At 33.1% G+C, this 1,856-nt stretch overlaps 1 protein-coding gene across 7 annotated transcripts in view; it reads right to left on the bottom strand.

The window, feature by feature from the left end:
* Window positions 1–474: 474 nt before the first annotated feature.
* LOC105462522 (serine/arginine repetitive matrix protein 2) overlaps window positions 475–1,856 on the bottom strand; it is a 5,242-nt gene continuing 3,860 nt past the window's right edge. For all 7 annotated transcript variants that reach the window (XM_011709168.1, XM_011709167.1, XM_011709173.1 and 4 more), the window contains exons 4-5: window positions 1,324–1,475; window positions 475–1,208 (exon numbers count right to left, since the gene is read on the bottom strand). In XM_011709168.1, the coding sequence (XP_011707470.1) occupies window positions 803–1,208; window positions 1,324–1,475 (558 nt within the window). In that variant the 3' untranslated portion in view covers window positions 475–802. The remainder of the gene's footprint in view (window positions 1,209–1,323; window positions 1,476–1,856) is intronic.

Below are 1,856 nucleotides of genomic sequence, written 5' to 3'. Positions count from 1 at the left end.
GACGTGTGCTCTTCCGATCTCTACGAATAATTGTTACTAATGAAACGTTTTATTTGATTCACACACTTGAATTTATTGATTTACTGTATCGAATCCATATTATTACTTATGTTTTATTACTTGTGAGGCACTTTTCTCAATTCGATCCTGGATTTAACATACTAGATGCTCACGTGATCTGGAAAAGGAGATCAAAGGCGCCGACATGAAGTGGACCTACCGGTTATACTGTGGTATAAAGTAGGCCTAAAAAATTAAGCTGTTTATAATGTGTATTATTGAAATATATAAATAACATTTATATCAACTCTTAGTTATAAAAAATGTTCACTGTATAAATTGAAACTAGAACGAATTATATTATGAGTAAATATAAATAGTAGTAAATATTATACTGCGTCAGACATCTATTTGTACTACCCTAAAGTTTAAAGTTATTTAAATTTTTTTTACAAATAAATCATTTTAGTTTTATTTTTCAATCAGTCTTTATTTTCAACATTATAAACAAGCAATGCAAGATGGAAGAGAATATTATTCTTGTTATATCTTATAAGCATACAAGATGCTAAATATTTTAAATATTCAGATACTGAAATTAAAATATAAGCGATACAATCTCTCAAATTGTTGACTATTTTTCAAATCATGTAATTCCTCGTTTTGCACAATCATTCTTTTTATTATGATATATAGCTTATACATACATACATATTTTTGTATACTCTAAGTATTCAGATATCACTGTATATTTTGTCAATAAGTCAAGTGTAAATCATAACAGAGATTTATATTATATATCTTAGTGAGTAGTATTATTGCGTCGTCCTCGTCTCTTGCGACTACTGCCAGATGAACGATTTGATGAGGCCCACTGCTCATAGAAACGTTCAGCTTCAAGCCATTCCTGATATTTATACCACCATTCCTCCCATTTGATATAATCATCGAGAGTAAGATCACGAAGGTATCCCCTTGCTTTGTAATAATCGTATCGAACGCGTACATCATCCCAACACTCAAAACCTCTTGGTCCTTGCGCCAATAGCGATTCAGGGTAATGACCGGGAGGTGGCGAATCATAGCCTAGGCGCGCAATTCTCTCCTCACCTTCTATAACGACTTTCATTGCATTCTCACCATCTTTTGTGATACGCATATTTTCCATGTCCCTACGATCCACGCTCCACTGTGCCATTTTACCAAATCTGTAGAAATATAGAATTATCTATTAAATGCAAAAAAACTAAAGTTTAAATAAATTTGAATGTTGCAAATTTATTTGAGTTTTATTGTTGCAATACTGAATCATTTTTTAAATACCGTTCAGATAATGTCATTTTTGGGGGTCCCACATGAGATGTAGTAGAGGAACTATCGCTATCGTCACTAGGCGAAGATTCTGGTGGAGGTCGCATTATTTGTGATGCTCCATGACCCGTATGTGTCTTTTCTACTTTTACTGGTTTACGTATCTGCATAATTTTAATAGAAGTATTTATATAATAACTTTAATTTTGGAAAAATGCGCCGTTATACACGATGCAATATATTTAACATTTAAGGCGATGCCGGAAGGCGATGTTGGAAAAATTTGCACGAGGTCGATAAAACAAACTTTTCGGTGTTAGTGGTATCTCTAAATGAATTTCTTACAATCTCTTTTGTCTCCCTCAACACGTGCAATGTCCTTATCTAACTTATTAAAGTGCCATCTGTTGCAAAATGTGGCACTTATTGCTAGACGCAATTTTTACTGTCTTTGGCTTAGCTAAGCGTACGAATTACCACAAATTGTAGTTCAGTGGATATCTTTTTTTCTACGCTTTCAATCGTAGCTCAAAAGGCTTTGTATT

Source organism: Wasmannia auropunctata, unplaced genomic scaffold (assembly GCF_000956235.1).
Source record: "Wasmannia auropunctata unplaced genomic scaffold, wasmannia.A_1.0 LD336097.1, whole genome shotgun sequence".
Taxonomy (NCBI): Eukaryota; Metazoa; Arthropoda; class Insecta; order Hymenoptera; family Formicidae; genus Wasmannia; species Wasmannia auropunctata.
The sequence above is the reverse complement of the archived record's forward strand: the minus strand, read 5'-3'. Positions and strand labels throughout refer to the sequence as shown.